Genomic DNA, 15,865 nt, shown 5'->3' with positions numbered 1-15,865 from the left:
CAAAACCACAAAACAAAAAGTACTCACTCAATGAAATAACTTATAATATATGTTTTTTAGTTAATTTGTGAAATGATGTTATATTATAACAAAATGTCAATCAACAACAAAGTCTTTGAAATATTGTGGTGCATTTTGTTCCAGACTAACTAAGCTTCAGTTCCTATCTGTGTAAAGCAACAGACCTAAAAAAAAAACGCACAGTGGTGGCTGGTCACTGTGCGTCCCCTTGTCCTTGCCACATGTTGCCGCATGTGAAGCTGACTACACCAGATGTGACTCTGGACCAGTTCCACTCCTCCCTCAGACTCTCAGGGTGTGCTTGCTCGCTGACAGGCAGGTCCAAACAAACTGCTATTTATGGCCTCTCCTCTCACTGCAGCTTTGGAAATGAAAAGTATCGGCTTGGACACATCTCTTCAGAGAATGATTTATTAACTTAAACCAAATCTAAAAATCAAAGTATGGTATTATTTGTTGTGTAGAGCAGTGCTTCTCAACCTTTTTCATACCAAGGACGTCTAATTCAGTCCACATTAGGGCCACAGACACCCCCCCCCCCATTTGATGAGATTTTGTCTCTGACCCAAATCTGAGAATGGTATTGATGGTATATCACTGATGATGTCATCAGTGGGATTTATGACATCACTGATGATGTCACAGTGGGATCAGGGATTTATGACATCACTGATGATGTCACAGTGGGATTTATGACATCACGGATGATGTCACAGTGGGATTTATGACATCACTGATGATGTCACAGTGGGATTTATGACATCACTGATGATGTCACAGTGGGATTTATGACATGGATGATGTCACAGTGGGATTTATGACATCACGGATGATGTCACAATGGGACAATCACAGTGGGACAGACACACAGACCCCGAGCTGGGACAGACGAACAGAGCCCGAGCTCCCATTTATGTTGGGGATATGTATGTGTACTGTAGGTAGAAAGATTACAGAGAAACTATGATGAAGATAGTCAATCTAAAATGGCAAAATTCTGAAGTTTAACAATTCATCCATTTGCTGGGGACCCCCTGGAATGCCCTGAAGGACCCCTGGTGGTCCCCAGACCCCACGTTGAGAACCATTGGTGTAGAGCTTAGAGTGGAGTTATATTAGTGCCACGTCATCCTAGTTGGTTTCAAACTGAATGATGAAAAGCAAAGTATACAGGTTGTCCAAACTGTTTGGAGCTGGAGGTTTAAGACGTTATGATTAATGGGTTGTTATTCCATCAAATGTTTTTCAAGATTTAGCCAAGAAACAACCTGTAAGCATGGAGTTATTTAGGCTTTTAGGGGAGAGTCACTGTCACTGTGTTTATTTTTTCACCTACTCTGATGAAACACACCGTAATGTTACATAAAGTGTTATGCTATAAACGCTAAGTGGAGGTTCCTGCTGTCTGGTCCAGACAGTCTGCCAGTCTCCACACCTACTTTCCATGCCTGCTTCTGGTTAGCACCAGTCTTCACATGAAGCATCTGGAGCCAGATGACACACCCGCCATCCTGAGGTTGGGCTGTTTTTTCCTGCTAACAGCCATTTTGGACTGCAGCAGTTTCTCCTGTTGTGGGAGATGAGCGGGAGGGTGTGAGAAAGACAGGGAAGGGACAGATAAACAGACAGCTTCCACGTTGGGGCAGCATTATTCTGCAGGTCTGACCATGGAGTTCAGAGGAGTTTGTCTGCTGTTGGGAGTGCTGCTGCTGGTGAACTGTTCTATTCAACAGAAACCACCAAGGAAGAAGCATGTGAAAAAAGGTGGGTGGCAGATATTTGATAAAGATCATTTGTGTTGTGTTGAAATACTTTTATCTACTTTGAATTTTCTCCATACAACACACATTTCCAGTTTAACCATGTCCCTGAAGCTGTTTGAGTCTTAATTTGAATAGAATTGTTGAAATTATGAGTTACAAAAATCACCCAACCACACATGCACCATGCATGAATTTCCGCTGCATCTTACACACTCTCATTTGACTTTCGATGTGTCCCTGATGCCGGGGGATCCAGATGTGGACAAGGATGCTGCCGTCCAACAGCTCCAGAAACAGATCGATGACATTGTCCAGGAGCTGAACCTGCTGAAGGAACACCAGGCCTTGCAGACACGTAAAACTTATTTATTTATATACGTATGTATTTATTTTTTGCGGGGAAGCCCACAGACCTTATTTTCAAAAACATGCTCAACAATCTAATGCCTCTGATGTGGGCTGGATTTCTCCAAATCATCTTACTTTTTTTGCCTGACAGTGGTATTAAGCTAATGAAGTCAACATTGAGACCCATGCCACTTGAGAGACAGAAATAAAACTGGAACACCCAGCGGTTAGCGAAATGGTCCACATTCAAGTCCCTGTGTCGATGAGCATCTGACCTGCTAATTGTCTTTGAGCAAGACTCTGAACGCCTTCCAGTCTCCCTAAAAGCATCACATTGGTAATAAAAATAGACAAAACTCAGTATCACTTCCATATGTAGACGGATAGGATATTTTAGGGAGGTTATTGATTATATTTATTGCCATGAGCTTCACTGTTCAGGACACAAAATTTGTATGCAACTCAGGTGTTCTGAGAGCGGTCCATCTCTCACAAATAAATGAAGACAGATGGTGTACATATGTCGTTTTTTTGTAATGGCATTCTTAATCTGGAGAACACATGGCAAACACTGTCTGACCTCTTCCCCTTACTCAAAATGATGTCCAGTTGTTTCACATATCCACAAATTACAACTACACACAAAACGCTTATCTTTCAATGTGTTGAGCATTAGCATTCAGAACACTAGCACAATAGCCTTCCCTGTGTGACTGCCTGGCCATTTAGTCAGGCCTCGCTCACAGAGTTGGCATGCGGCCTCTCCTCTCTCATCCCAGACTTCACTGGCTGATTACAATTCCACTCACCTATGGGCTCCTCCACTCTGGAGCTCTCCACGGTACTGAACCTGTCTTGAGTCATTTTGGCCACTAATTACCTAATTGAAAAATCAGACTCCGTTAGGTCACCCTAATTTTATTCATTTTTATCAAGTGACTGTACTCAAATATATCACGACACCTGTATTATCTCTTGAGGGGAAAAAATTCAAAATGATTTACAGTGAGATTCCGCCCACCCCCCACACACACAGTGTTCTCTAAGTAACTATTCTCTCTTTCTCTTTCTACCCAGTCTGTTTGAAAGGCATGAAGATCCATGGCAAGTGTTTCTTGGCTGAGCCTTTGAAGAAGCGCTATCACACAGCCAGCGACGACTGCAACGCCTTGGGTGGCGTCCTGAGCATGCCCACATCCGCCGACGAGAACGACCAGCTGAGCGCCTACGTCCGCCAGCGCATCGGCCCGGACGAGCAGGTGTGGCTCACCATCAATGACATGGTGAGCGAGGGCACGTGGATGGACCACACCGGGCTCAGTATTGCCTACAAGAACTGGGACACGTCCAACCACCGGTCCCCTCAGCCGGACGGCGGGCAGTCCCAGAACTGCGCAGTGCTCGCCGGGGCAAGTGGGAAGTGGTCCGACGAGAACTGTCGTGATGAAAAGGCTTCTGTCTGCCAGTTCAATATTGTCTGAGCACAAATATCTAATCATAGACTTTGCACATGGTAATCTTTCTGCAATGCCACTTTCTCTGCTATTCTGACAAGTTTGTAAACCAGATATTCTCAACTGGTTTTGCATTGGGAGCAAAATGAGATCCTTAATTCTTAGTCAGTTGTAAACGGTGACATAAAGTTGTTCTCTTTGACAAATGTTGTCTGGTGATATAGGCTTTGCGACTCAGGATCATATTAATAGATTTTTTTCTAGGCCTAAAACGACCTCCTGAGAACAAGACTACATGGCCCTTCCAAATGATGCAACAGTTGTATTATTTTGTTATGTAGCATTCCTTGTGGTTACATGAATAAACCCAGAGAAATTGTAGTTTCGGCAAAAATAAGTGAGGGACTGTGTCCATAAAACATACAAGATGTTCATGTTTGCAACAATATCAGATACATGGATAGTGGATGTTCTCAATATTTCTGCAATAAGTTTTTAGGTGCTGTCAGCCTGCACATGTCAAAACTGGGTGGGATATTTTTAATTTGCAAATATCCGCAACCCTGTTATCGCACTCCCATGATGCACCAGTTGAGAAACGCTGGTTCAAACCAAGTAACTACTTATAACTACTCACATGGAACCACCCAACCAATAATCTGCTGCACAGATTATTTCTGATGGCTCCGTCTTGCAGTCTCCTTTTTCTTAGAACATGAAAAATGTATATGAATAAATCGTGAAAATCCTATTGTGAATGCCTGACTCTTGCAGCTACAAGAAGTATGGTGCTAGTATGAAAACCTGGCTTCTGCCTCGGTTGTTTCCAGTAAAACACTTGTCTGTGCTAAAGAGAGGCTCCCACTCTGAAGTCTGCAGCTCTTCCACGCCCTCCTTCACACTGTTTTTTGTGGCTCGACTTCCTGTGGTTTCAATTAGATTCACCGTACACAATTTAAAAGGTCCAAATGTTTTAGCCTAACAAAGATAAAATGTCTCTGCCCTGTGTGTGATGACAGTCATTATCTTAAGGAGGAAACTCATTCCCCACCAAACCAATTTTAATAGAATTTATTGTAAAAACATGTCAATTGTATTTACAGGGGTGGAAGGAATCTTAAAAAAAAAAACACGTAGCTAGTAAACAACATAAAACACTTTTAAAAACGCCTACACAAAAAAAAGCAGAGGTACTTGCACATTTTTCTCCACTGTCCCTGCTCCCGAATCCATATCGCACAGGTTGAGATTTAATACAACTAGATAAATCAAGCCATAAACAAGATCATTTGGAGATGACCGAGTCATTCCTTTGGGCAGCTGTGTCTGTCTGTCTGTCGACGACATCCAGATCACATTCGAGAGCCCGCCGAACCCAGATTCCCTGAGTGTAATTCACAGTTCCCCCCTTCAGTACGCTCCGGGGAAGCCTGGTGCTCTAACGAGATTTGAGTAACAGCGGTCCATCACGCTAGTCACAGTACGATCCCACTACAAGGACTCCTCTCTTATTGTGCCAACCGCTGGCTGTGGTTCCAGGTCCGCACCGGACAGCCGAATAGTGTTCATCTCCCCCGTGCTCTTGAATGAGTACAGCTCGTTGTCCACCATCCTGCGGTCCTCGAAGCCGATGCTGTCCTGACGGCCGATGGGGGTGCGGGGGCGGGGCGGGAGGAAGGACTCAGAGGGGGCCAGGAACGCCTTGTACTGGTCCATGTCCGGGTCTGCGTCACTGTCCGGCTCTATAATGACAGGGGGCCCTCCGTCGATGGGCCCAGTGAATGTCTGGTAGGAGTCGACCTGCGGTCCCTTGAAGTTGTCCTGCATGCTGTCCGCGTAGGTGGAGTCACGCAGCAGGTGACCGTACACCATCGTCTCGTCTATGGAGGTGTAGACGTGGGATTCGTTGTCGGACCGCGCTTTGGCAAAGTGCCTGTCGCCCGGGAGGAAGATGTTCCCTTTGCCAACATAGATGGATGATGTATCCATCTTTCCCTTTTTCTTTTTCCTGTTTGAAAGATGAAGACATGTTATGGTTATTCAGGCAAGCAGACAACGCACTTGGAGAATAAATCTCACTACACTACAACAAAGAGAAACCCTGTGGAAATGATACATTGACACTTGTAACAAATTTACCGCAGAGCCCGAATCAACCCCCAAAGAAACCAAACATTGTTGACAGTGTTGCTACAGGACAGGCGTACTCACTTTGTGATCACACATACAACAGCCAACACTGTGATGACGACGAGAAGAGCTCCTGCTATTCCGAGGACGATGGCTAGAAGATCTGTAAAGACAAAAATGAGACAACAAGGGTCATTTACTCATATGATCACCTTGGAAAACATACTGTGTAGGTTATTGAGACATAGTATGCTGAAATCCAAAATGAGGGTATTCCATGTATGACAACAACAACCCAAAGTGGAGTCTGCTTACTAGTCTTCTTCTGCAGAACGACTTTGGTCACCACTCCAAAGTGTCCGTCCTCTGGCAGACAGTTGGACATGTTGAGGTAGAAGCTCCCGGTCACCTCCAGGTCTTCTACCGTCTCATCCTCCCTGCGGCTCAGCATCTCCTCCTCAGACCCCATCCTCTGCACCTTGATGCTCGTGTGCCTCTGGCCACATTTGGGCTGGCTGACATTGACAAACTGCATGGCCGCCTTGTATCCGCTCGGCAGATTGACGATCCAGGACACGGTGGAGGAAGGCTTCATACCGCCAGGCCAGTTGGGCGTGGCCAGCAGGGCCGGAGAGGACATCTTAGGGCTGACGGTGTAAATGATCCTCTCTGAAAGAGCAGGATGCAAATAATGTTCAGTATCATTATAATGTGCAAGTCATCTTCACTGGTCTACAAACTGAAGAGAAGTCACCACTGTTTGTGGTGCCATAGTGCCTCCTGGTGGATTTTTAAAGTAGAGTGAATGTGCTCGATTTGACCATTTCAGTGCAGCATTAGAACATTTCAGGGGGAAAATACTTTTCAATTGTTCTATCATAAATCTGCGATGCATTTCATCGTTATTTTAGGTTGAAGTGTTGTCATTTACTTTTTGGTGGACCCACTTTCCCTCAACCCGTCTACTTCTACTAAAATGATTTCCTACATACTCACCTGGACTCCAAATCTTACATGTAGGTGGAGAGCAGCAATGGTGGTTAGCGGTTTCTTATATTTCCCAGAATTACTTTCAACCCCCCCCCCCCAGGGAGAATGGTCGTGAACTTGTTTGCATTTAGCTGTGGGTTATACAGTACATGTAGACAGGGCGGCTTTTTCCAGTCGAGAAAAAGTTAGAGTTGCGCCCTTTACTCCAAATGCAACATGTCTTACAGCTGCATCGTATTCTAAGTCTAGAAAGACGCCCTTGCTCTTTGATTCGAGCGGTTGCCATCAAACCTGACATTTACTGCTCATGTTTTAGATATATAGCTGCAAATATTTCTGCTCTCAAACGTGTTGCTCTACTGGAAATAACTCAACATCATTTCACATTGTTTATGTTTGGCCACTTATCCACGGGAATAAGAAGAATACAGCACTAAACCACAAACTGGGCCCACAAATGCAAGGTACATTACAAATAGCTGTTTCTTTAACACCGTTAAAGTTTTTTAAGGTGGATTTACTTCATAAAAAGGTATTCACATTGTACCTGCGATCTCTTTGCTGAAGGAGACATTAAGAAAAGGCCCCTTGGTCTTGGTGAAGTCCTGGGCTGCAACTGTGACAGAGACATTGGAGTGCACCTGGACTTTCTGGATGATGCCCTTAGAGCAGAACTCCCCGATGGAAGACCCATCGCCCTCGGCCACATGCAAGGGCACAGAATCCTTGCACTCCTGGCCGGGCAGCGACTGTCGGAGAGTGCCGGTAGGAGACACCAGGTCCACTGTAGCGTCCTCTGGGATGTTCAGGTGCCAGGTGAAGCTGTGGAGCGGCATGGGCAGGCAGGAATCCAACTTTGGCATGGTGAGGAGCGTCCCACTCACAGAGCACGAGTTCAAATTTTGGCAGCCTATTATCAAAAGGCACACAATCACATGAGAGGCTAGGCAGTGGACACTACCCCAGAGACTCACCGACATGTTGTAATAAATAATACATTCAGAGACAGGCATCAGCGCTCCCAATGTTTCTGTGTTGTTTTTCAAGTGGAATGTGATAGATATCTCACTACTATAAAAAAACAAATTAATCTAATTGCAATAATTCCAGAGGTGGTGATTATTTAATTGTCGTTCTATTTCATTGAGTGAATCTAAACCTTTTCGACTTTGTACGATACAGAAGCATCTTACCAATAATCTTACTGGCAGTCAGGCGTACATCTTCATTTGGACAGTCAAGGAAGGAGAGGCTGGCCTTGGTCCCAGTGGCCACATTGATCTTGGTTTTAACCTCAGAGCCTATGCTCATCTCACAGTAGGGATCAGAGCCCACTTTCTCTATCTGCACGGACACCCCTTGCTTCTTGGTTAGATCCACTGCACACAGAACTGAGAAGGAAATGCAACACAGAGGGACAGTTATACGTTTAGTGATCCAAAAAGGCATTTGTATTGGAAAAATGCATTCATCTATACATCATGATGGTATTTTGTCTTGTGTAGTATTCAATGAAATATGTTAAAACATTACATTTACACATTACATTTATATATTTCGGGTCATTTGTACAAAGAAATTTAAATGAGCTTGGTTTGATTCTGTTACAACAACAAAAACTCACACAATATATTCTTTCAATCTGGAATGGTATCGAAAAAATGACATTTGAGGACCAGTAATTAATTTAAAATATCAGGACCATAATCAGTTTAATAAAATCTGAAGTGACTCCCAGCTCTTCAGACACCCAGCTGTGAGCGAGAGCAAATCTACGTACCTGGATGGCCACTCCTCATCACAGAGACTCTGAATTTCAGGGTGAGTCCCTGTAGTGTCGTGTTGGTCGCACAGTTCCACAGAGACATCTTGAAGTTGCCCTGCTTATGCGCTGGCTGACGGTCCGTCATTGTCAGTTTGGTCACCTTTTTATCCTCTTTCTGGTACTCCACCGCCACTTCCTTGTTGAGGCATTCTGGGGCTGTGTGATCCTGAAACTGCACCGTGTAGTTGTGCATGCCGGGCACGATGAAGTCCCACGTCATGTGCTGGTCGTCAGGGAAATCATTGGGGTAGTTGGCTGTGATGAAGTCTGTATCCGATACGCCTCGCGGGAGGTTAACTTTCACTATGGCCAGACCTGGCAAGACACAGGGAGAGAATATTGTGGTTTCAATGACGCAAAGGAGATCATCAAGGTTCTCTGTAAATGAACTTGTGAAATACATACTGTTGATGTTCGCTTGTACTTGTACAATAAAGAGTTAAAAAAAGGAAGAAAAAATAGTTTGTAAATGCAAGAGAGTTATTCTCAGCCTCTGTAGGAAAAGAAAACTGTTCACAGGGATGTATCTTCTGCACTATCTCCACAATGACTGAATGACACTTACTGGTGGTACTAGAACCAACACTGAGTTTGAAGTCCAAGGGTTCGAGCTTCCTGTCCCCAGGCACCTCTAGCGACATTCGGCCCTTGTAGAGCACCTGGATGCTCGTCACAGTGCCGCCTTTGCAGTAGGTGCCGATGGTCGCTGGTCCCCTGCGCACATAGTAGCTCACGATGGTGTAGGTGTGCTCATCTGGACAGGTGTTACCATTGGGAATCTGTTGCATTCCGGGTTCTGGGAAGTCCATTTGGAAGGCATGAGTGGAGGGAACCTTCAGGTCCCAGGTGAACGTCCTGTTGAAATCTGGGAACAGGGAGGACTCGGCCTGAACGATGTCACCAGCACAGGTGGTCTCTGTGCAGTCTGGAATAGGTGCAGATAGAAGAACATGATGATGCAATGGTCATATAGCTTCTGGATTGAGCTTTGTGTTACCAAGGAACCAAGTCAACTACTGCATCATTAGGGCACAAAAACAAGTCAGCATCAAGCTGAATCAGTCTGCAAACTCTACCAAGCAATCATGTACTGTAGGTAATTATCAAATCAAAGAATGTTCCTAAGTTGTCTTGGAGAGAATAAACAGTACATGATTAATTATGACACAGAGGTGTTTATTTTCCCAGTTGTTTCTACTACCAGCTCTAGACTATATAGCTGATAGACGAGTACAGTAATGGACATGAAGCATCATTCTTGCAGTGAATCTTGGGCCTTCCCATTTGGTCTTCCTAGTTCAGTAACCATGTTTGGTTGGCAATAAACTGCTGGGGATCTCTATACATCTTTATTCTCAGTGTTCTTTTGTTTTGGAATTGTACTTTGGGTGTTAGATATGATGTCAAACACATAATGAAGGACAAGAGTGCACAACCACGCATATTGAGAAAGAACCGGTCTGTCAATGTTAGTTTTCAGCTAAAAGTGTTCTGCGTCATGCACAGTGGCTTAGACCTTTTAGACAGGAACATGAAGTGATTCTCGTGGACAACAGAACACACATGCAAGACTATAAATGCAGATTTTCTGAGCTTCGTACCAATTTCTCTGTTGATCTCCACACTGAAGAAATCCTGAGGCTGAGGACAGCCAAACTCCACCGAGGTGTTACGAGCGTCTGTCAGGAGGAGATATTTTTGGTCGCATTTCTGGTTGGGCTCCTCGCCTGCACACACGCTGCAATCCGGCTCTCCAGTCTGCCTGTTGATGATGACTCTGGTGTCAGGGTCAGGGATCACAGACATCATTCTGGCCCCTGGAGACGAAAGTAGTTCAATTAGATAATCAGAACAGAACTGTATTTCTAGAAGCAAGATTACTCACCCATGAGAGATCATTGGTACGACTACAAGACATGCATGAAAATCAAGAGATCAAATTGACAACTTAAATAAATTGTTGTTTTTCTGGTAAGAAGGCAAGCATGAAGGGACAAATGAGCCTTACTTCTTGCTGCTGCTTTGGCAGTGAATGTCGAGTTCAATTCTCCTCCTTTGGGGACTTCTACAGTCACAGTGATCTTTCCAAGCAGATCCAGTTGAGACACAGGTCCACTCTTACAGAAGGTCCTAGTTTTCACCTCTCCTCCACTATTAGTTGTGCTGAGCGAGTACTGGTAGCCATCTTGGCATTTGTCTGCTCCAGTCATCTCCATCAGTCCGTCACCAGGGAAGCCCAAAGTTAACACCGTTTTCTCTGGGACACTAATGTCCCATGTTAGGGATCTTTTGAACTCCTTGAGGTCGGGCTGAACTGCTCCTGTAGCAGGGTTACACGAGGTCTTGGTGCATTCTGGGTAAAGAAAGTGAGATCATGTCTGAGTCTTACACATTTAAAAGTCATTCTTTTCCAGAGCAACTTACAAGTACTATAGCAGAGAAGGCTTTGATTTATACATTACCAACATTATAAGCAGTCAATATATAAGTGTTGAAAGGGCCATGATATGTTTTAGTTACTCTTCCAATAACTGAATAACATTTTTGGTTCAGCCATTTATGCAGATCAAGCCTTTATCAATTCCACTGTCCTCACCTATTTTCTTCTTGATCTGGACACTGAACACTTCCTGAGGCTGAGGGCAGCTGAACTCCAGCGAGGTTTTTTGGGGGTCAGGCAGTGTCAGCTCTGTAGGGTTGCAAGTGGAGGGGTCACCAGTGCACACATTGCATTCCAGTTCGTCAGGGTCACTGCTGAATACCACGGTTGTGCCGGGGTCATCGGTTATCACCATCGTTCGGCCCTCTGATGGGGTGAGGAGGAGAGAGCGAGAGAATGTTATTGGCATGCGCCAGATATGAGCTTACTTGTAAAAGAGGAGTCTGTATTTAACAATATTTCCTTACTCAATGGCTTGGCGGAGGCAGAGAACACAGCATCCACCTTTGCCTTTGGTCCAACTTGCAGAGACATAGCAGCTTGATCGGGCAGGTCTAAATTGGTCACAGAACCCCCTCGACAGTAACCCTGAGTTTGGACTTTGCCATTCCGTTTTGGTCTGACCACTGAGTACTTAAATCCATCAGGGCATGCCGGTTGAGACGTCTCCTTGAGCCCCTCCCCAAGGATGTGCAGATCCACCACAGTCTTTTCAGGGGCTTTCAGGTCCCAGGTGAAGGTTCTCGTGAACTCTGTGAGGAGGGAGGCTTGAGCTTCTGCTATTGATGGGCTGCAGGTGTCCTGAGTGCATTCTGGATCATAAATAAAGAGACGAGTAAGAGTCAATGTAAATTTAACTTATTTACCTTAACGAGGGCCCTCATTCAAATTTCCCTCTGTTGCACATCTATGCAACAATGTTCTTCTTCTTTTTCTATTTAAATACATGTATGAAGATGTTTAACACAATTATTTTTATTTGAGTGGTTAAATATTTAGTTAATTCAAAAATCCATCATTTTTGACAGACAAACTCCAGTAAATGCATTGCAAGTGGACTTGTTCCTGATTGGCTCCCTTCACTAAAGAATTACCGAAATCCTTCCAATCAGGCCAATGTGCAGCATTTTGAACCGGAAAGCCTCCACTCACATCTCATTTGAATTAGAGGTGCTGGTGTTGTCAGCCAATCGGGGTCCAGTATGTGACTGTTCTGCCTATGAGGGCTAGTCTTCACCACACTGTTTAGTTTAAACTCACCAATGCTTCTGGTAATCTTGACGGTGTACGCCTGCTCAATCGGCTGGGAGCAGTTGAACAGCAGTGTGACCTCTTCCTCAGGTACCAGAGGAAGAGAGGAGTGGCAGGACATCTTGGTGGCGTTCACACCACTGACCGTACACACAACACACTGGTCGCTAGGCAGGTCAGTGGACACAGTCACCACCGAGCCTTTGTCCGGTCGCACCGCCACCTTTAGGCATTCTGAGGAAACAGATCAATGTCAGAAAGAAGGAAGCAGTTGCCAAGCGCTGAAATACAGTATGTGTTCAACATCAATCAATCTCAAAATGTGAATTTCGTTTTTTGAGGCTGACGAAACCAACACGTTGCAAAACTCGTAATCAACGCACAATGACAGAAGGCACCGTCATTGCTAAAATACATCCCGTTTCGACGGCATGAGGAAGAGCATGCTTAGACCCATTCCCATGTTTCAACTTGAGTCCCCTAGAGAGATTGCACAAACACACATCCTTACAAGCAACAATGTCTCGTAAAAATCTAGCTCATGCTGGCTATGATATTCAAATCAACTGAGGGCAGGAAGGAATGAGATGACTGAACATCATTTTTGAGCAGGACAAAGTCCAACTGTTTGTCATAAATGAACTAAGCTATCGATTCAACGCCTTTGCAACTTTCAGGATATTAATCTAGAAACGAAACATATACAGCACACCGGCGCTGCCGCTTGCTTAGGCAAACAGAGCGGTTCCAGACACACCTGTCGCTGTGTACTCTGGTGGCAGACTGAAGCTAATTCATTGAGATCTCATCATGAGTCATCTGAGTGCTGCTGGCCAGGTAGGGGGGATCTCAAGGTGAGCCAGTAGGGGGGGTGCTGAGCAGGTAGTAGGGGGGGATCTCAAGGTGAGTCAGTGTCTTGTTTTAACAACATGAATAGCTGCTGTCTCTGTGATATTTGACTCTGCTGTGGTGGCTGCCCCCACACCTCTCCATATGAGTAACTTGTACACATGTAGCCTTATCCTTTTACAAAGCTTAGATGAATCCATTGTTGCGGTCTCATTCTATGCAGCAGGGAGTCATTTTAGTTTTGGCTCTACTCCACATCTGATCCGTCTCAGATTTGGTCCCATGCAGTTATGGTTCAGGTGCAGGTCGAGGTGCTAAAAACCTGTTTCTTTTTCCTTTGACACTTCTAAGCATTAGGAATACATTTCTTTATCTTTTAAAGGCAAATTTGGCTAAAACATGGTGTTATTTCAATTCACATTCAATCTGGCAGTAGAGTCAATCTTCCCGCTTTAGTGATGTACTGTCTGTTGAATGAATAAACCTGTTACAAGTTCACACACAAGAAGCAGGGAATTCTTGATCTCACCAAAACTTGCAAGGACTTGAAACCGAAACAGAACAATACAGAAGTATTTACATAACATATGGGCTAGACGGCTGTCAAAAGCAGCTTCCTATAGGGACTTAACCGTAAGCGATGGGTGTGTCAGTGGTGTCGCTAGGTGCAAAACAGTGAAACCTAGCTGTTGTAAAGGTGTTTGTTTTCAGCGTCAACTTCCACAAACATTGTGGAAGGATACAGTGGCTACACCTTGTTGGTGGCAACAAAACAGTGAAGTCAACAGGGAAGAAAGAGTTCAGTCTGCTGAAAATCTGCTTTTGCTTGCTAAAATGCCCTGCAGATTCACTATGACAGATTGCTAGTCAATCATTAATGACGCCATGATTTCATGTCTCTGAGAGCACCATACATGTCTTGTAAGCCTTTGAAAATGGAGGTTTTATAAGTCAGGGGGGAAGCAGGTTATTCAGCATGTGTTTCATGTCATCAGTCAAGTCTGAATCACCTGTAATGTTGCTTCAAAATCCTTTATCTCCTTCAATATGTGGCCTGATCAACAGCATATAGACTAGCCTACTTGTCATCATTACATTGATTGACCCTTAGCAGGACAGACTTGCACTTGTAATTATGCAAATTCTGAATTATTGTTATAGGCTACAACAGTAACTACACAACTGTGCTGAAAAAACAATACAGTACAATTAGCCTAGAGGACAACTAGCACCAGTCAGCTACATGTTGTTCACTGACAGACTATGGAGATTATTTTCTCACCTGACAAGTTGAAGCCCGACAAAAACAAAACGCCCAGCAGCGCCACGGCGCAGGTCGCACACAGCTGCATGTTCACTAAACAAAGGGGAAGAAAAATACGAGATTACAAAAAAGATATGGCTGTTTTCTCTCAAATACGCGGTCTTTGCATGTTTTTTTGTATTAGATCAGACGCTAAAAAAATTGCGATAGCGTTGACAGACTCGCAACTTCCTGATCATGGCTCCCCTCCCCTCCTCACCTGTGGGCGTGGCCCGCAGGTAGGTTACGGTTTACTTGTCCAAACTTGACGGGTGAGGATCGGGCCCTGCCGGTGTGCCCGTGAGCCGCAACGGCCGCAACGAACAGCTATAGAGCTGGGCAAATAGACTAGATTGGGACCTTGTGCGACTTCCCCTCGTCGTTGGCACAAAGGGTGCCCTATATTTAAACACATTCAAACCATGCCAAGGATTATTGGCACGGGCCTGTATATCCTCAAAATGAGACAGATGGAAGGGTGTGGATATGGTCGAGCTAATTCTCCGGATATAGGCTGCATTAATGACCACAGTTGTGTTGATTATCCCTTATAAGCCTTTATCTCCCTGAACTGTAGTGTAATAATCCTCATAAATCCATACAGGAGTGATAGTGTTAGTGGTATGATGATGTTGTCTCTCTCTGAGTCTGACCCAAATCTGAAAATATTATTCTTATCAGATATGATTTTATCCAGAAGTCCATAGCCTATCTGTATTACAGTCTTGTAGGTAGAGAGATTATTTATTTGCTTATTTATTGATTGATTGATTGATTGATTTGCATGTAGGCCTATTTGAAAAACAGAAACAGAGAAAAGAAATAAAACAAACGCATGTGCCGGTATGGAAGCCCTGTGGGCTTATTCTGGGTCTCTACCTCAGTAAATAAACCAGTCTATATATTATATTATTATCATCAGTATATACATTTGGCAATGTAGGCTCTGTTCTCTGTTATTTGTTAAATTTCCCCCCCACTGATGATGTGACATCACTTGAGCAATTGTGCATTGACACATCACTGATGATGTCATCAGTGACCTCAGCATTGTGACATCACTGATGATATCATCAGTGATGTCATAAGTCACTGATGATGTCATCAGTGATGTCATAAGTCACTGATGATGTCATCAGTGATGTCATAAGACACTAATGACCAATGGATGTAAACTTAAGGGGCACACACACACACACACACACACACATCCGCGCACATGTAAACTTAAGGGCAATAACATTTTGTGAACACACACACACCCATAGAGCAGGTGAGGCCACGCATCAGCTGAGCTGTGGGCGAGGCCGCACAGCGGCCGCGCTGCACATTCAAGCTGCAGGGCGGGCGAGGTCGCGCAGCAGGCGAGCCTAGGAATCGCACAAGATGCCTAGTATTAATAAAAATACATTCAAAGCACAATATAAACAACAACAAGAGAAAACAAACAAGCAAACAATAAATAGGCAAAAGAAAAGAGAGAAACTATGA

General features: G+C 44.4%; 2 protein-coding genes across 2 annotated transcripts; one reads left to right on the top strand and one right to left on the bottom strand.

The window, feature by feature from the left end:
- The first annotated feature begins 1,653 nt into the window (after window positions 1–1,653).
- Window positions 1,654–4,283, top strand: LOC310784644 (tetranectin-like). The gene is made up of 3 exons (XM_083645660.1): window positions 1,654–1,785; window positions 2,041–2,139; window positions 3,210–4,283. Exons 1-3 carry the CDS (start codon window positions 1,689–1,691, stop codon window positions 3,611–3,613), a joined length of 600 nt encoding a protein of 199 aa, XP_083501786.1. The 5' UTR covers window positions 1,654–1,688; the 3' UTR covers window positions 3,614–4,283.
- A 442-nt stretch (window positions 4,284–4,725) lies between these two features.
- cdcp1b (CUB domain containing protein 1b) lies at window positions 4,726–14,561 on the bottom strand. Its single transcript, XM_083646181.1, has 13 exons — window positions 14,354–14,561; window positions 12,232–12,456; window positions 11,439–11,783; window positions 11,128–11,337; window positions 10,540–10,884; window positions 10,133–10,348; window positions 9,097–9,456; window positions 8,487–8,846; window positions 7,900–8,097; window positions 7,254–7,616; window positions 6,032–6,385; window positions 5,798–5,879; window positions 4,726–5,594 (listed from the first exon to the last, which is right to left on the bottom strand). The coding sequence occupies exons 1-13, from the start codon at window positions 14,421–14,423 to the stop codon at window positions 5,078–5,080; spliced, it is 3,645 nt and encodes a 1,214-aa protein (XP_083502307.1). The 5' UTR covers window positions 14,424–14,561; the 3' UTR covers window positions 4,726–5,077.
- Window positions 14,562–15,865: the final 1,304 nt, after the last annotated feature.

This window comes from Poromitra crassiceps, assembly GCF_964638095.1.
Source record: "Poromitra crassiceps genome assembly, chromosome: 11".
Taxonomy (NCBI): domain Eukaryota; kingdom Metazoa; phylum Chordata; class Actinopteri; order Beryciformes; family Melamphaidae; genus Poromitra; species Poromitra crassiceps.
The sequence above is the reverse complement of the archived record's forward strand: the minus strand, read 5'-3'. Positions and strand labels throughout refer to the sequence as shown.